The sequence below is a fragment of the Mesitornis unicolor genome, unplaced genomic scaffold (assembly GCF_000695765.1).
Source record: "Mesitornis unicolor isolate BGI_N332 unplaced genomic scaffold, ASM69576v1 scaffold19084, whole genome shotgun sequence".
Classification (NCBI taxonomy): domain Eukaryota; kingdom Metazoa; phylum Chordata; class Aves; order Mesitornithiformes; family Mesitornithidae; genus Mesitornis; species Mesitornis unicolor.
This window is the reverse complement of record NW_010182249.1, coordinates 1-1975: the sequence shown is the minus strand read 5'-3', so window position 1 is coordinate 1975 and position 1975 is coordinate 1. Positions and strand designations below refer to the sequence as shown.

The following is a 1975-nucleotide window of genomic DNA, read 5'->3' as shown; positions in this document are numbered from 1 at the left end:
GTGGGAGATGAGCGCCCGCCCAGCCCCTCACGCCGAGCCACGGGGCCACCAGGGACCTGCAGAGCAGCCCGTCCAACCTGCCCCTGGGTGGGTTCCCAAGTGGTCCCGTGCCCTGGCCACCCCCCAGGGACAGGGGACTCCTCGGTGGGCACCCACTGCCCCCCTGGGACGTGCAGTTTTGGCTGCAAGGGGTGAAATGGGGTGCTGTGGGGTGTTAGAGGAGGGGCCGATGGTGCTGATGGGTGCCCGTGTCCCACCAGGGTTCCTGGGCGAAGGCGACGCCATCACCAAAGCCATCCAGGACGCGCGGCAGCTGCTGCACGGCCACAGCGGGGCCATGGAGGGACCCCTGAGCAACCCCTACCGCAAGGTGAGGGACGTCCCTGTGTCCAGGTCCGTCTGTGAGCGGGCAGTTCCCAACCCTGCGCTCTCCTGCAGGACCACGTGGGGATCGATTCATCCCCGGTGAAGGAGAGGATGGAGGAGACCCCTGCCCACCGGCTGGACGAGGCTCTGTTGACCTGCGAGATGGACGGTAAGGATGGTTGAGAGCCCTGCGATGTGACCCCCGTCTGCTCCCTCCTCCGGCTCCTGACCGGGGCTGGGCTTTCCCTCGCAGGCTCCCGGCATTTCCCCGAGTCCAGGAACAACAACCACATCAAGCGGCCCATGAACGCCTTCATGGTGTGGGCGAAGGACGAGAGGAGGAAGATCCTGCAGGCCTTCCCGGACATGCACAACTCCAGCATCAGCAAGATCCTGGGTGAGTGCTGAGGGGCAGGACTCCCCCTTTCTCCCCAGGAGGGGCTCGAGTGCTTGCTCTGCTCATCCCAAACCACCCACATTTGGGTGATGCCCACCAGGATGATGCTGCCCCCGTTGGAGCATCACTCTCAGAGGTGTCTGTAGCAGCTTGGGCATCCAGCCGCTGTCTCACACCCCCCTCGATAGCAGTGATGCTGCTGTGGCTCTCGGTCACACCGCTCCTTCCCCGTGGCCACGTCGCTATTAAAAACGAGCGGTTTGGTGGCCAAAACGAGCCCGTCTGAAGGGTTTGGAGCGAGCGTGCAATGTGGGATGCAGCCGTGCCGTGGGTTACCTCCGACACACGCACCTCGCTTTACCACGGGCTCGTTTTAGCAGCTCTGCTCGTTAATTTAAAAAAAAACAAAACACCAAACCCAAAAAAACCCAAACAAAGGCCAAGCTTTTCCCTTTGAAGGGTCGTGTGGGCAGGAGCTGCTCCGCTTACCTCTGGTGACCGCAGGGGCTGGGGGGAGGTCTAGGAGGGGTGAGCTGCTTGCTGTCACGGTGCATGGCTGTGGCTTTCAAATAGCTGGTGTGGGTCAGGCTGGGGAGCCGGGGCTGCTCGAGGGGTGCAGATTTAGCACACGGATACCTGCAAATGGACGAGTGGTCCATGGCGCCTGGTGGGGGGCTGTTCTAGCGTGATCTGCTTCTGGAAACGTGTCTGAGCCGATGTGAGGGGCTGAGGATAGCGGGAGGGAGCTGGTGGAGAACGCCTGGGCACTGTGAGCAAGAGGCTTGCCTGCCTCCGTGCCTCAGTTTACCTGGGACATGCGGCTGTGGGTGCAGGTGTGGGAGGTGGAGCTCCCTGGGGGAGCTGGGCTGTGCCTGGGGGTGAAGGACACCCAGGGAGGGGCACACAGAAGGATTTGGGTGTTGGGGGGGTTGTCTCTGGAGGTCCCCAGTCTGCTCAAACTCCGTAGTCCCATCAGGTTGCTCAGAGCTGCGTCCTGTTGACTGTTGAGCATCCCCAAGGTTGTTGAGGGTATCCAAGCATCTCCAGCTTGTCCACCTTTCTCCCAAAATGGGCACTGCTTTGGCTGCATCCCACTAAGGGGATTAATCCCTTCTCTCCCCCAGCCCAGCCCCGAGCCCCCCAGGCCCAAGCCCCTCTCCCAGCCTTTGCCAAGAGCCGGGTTTCCTCACCCAGGTAGGGTAGGGTGTAAGC

The 1975-nt window shown here is 62.2% G+C and overlaps 1 protein-coding gene across 1 annotated transcript in view; it reads left to right on the top strand.

The window, feature by feature from the left end:
- SOX13 (SRY (sex determining region Y)-box 13) overlaps positions 1-763 on the top strand; it is a gene marked incomplete at its 3' end in the record, with an annotated part of 3279 nt that extends 2516 nt beyond the window's left edge. Inside the window, 4 exon segments of the mRNA XM_010183708.1 lie at positions 1-87; positions 261-370; positions 439-535; positions 620-763. Coding sequence (XP_010182010.1) covers positions 1-87; positions 261-370; positions 439-535; positions 620-763 — 438 coding nt within the window.
- Between the last annotated feature and the right edge of the window lie 1212 nt (positions 764-1975).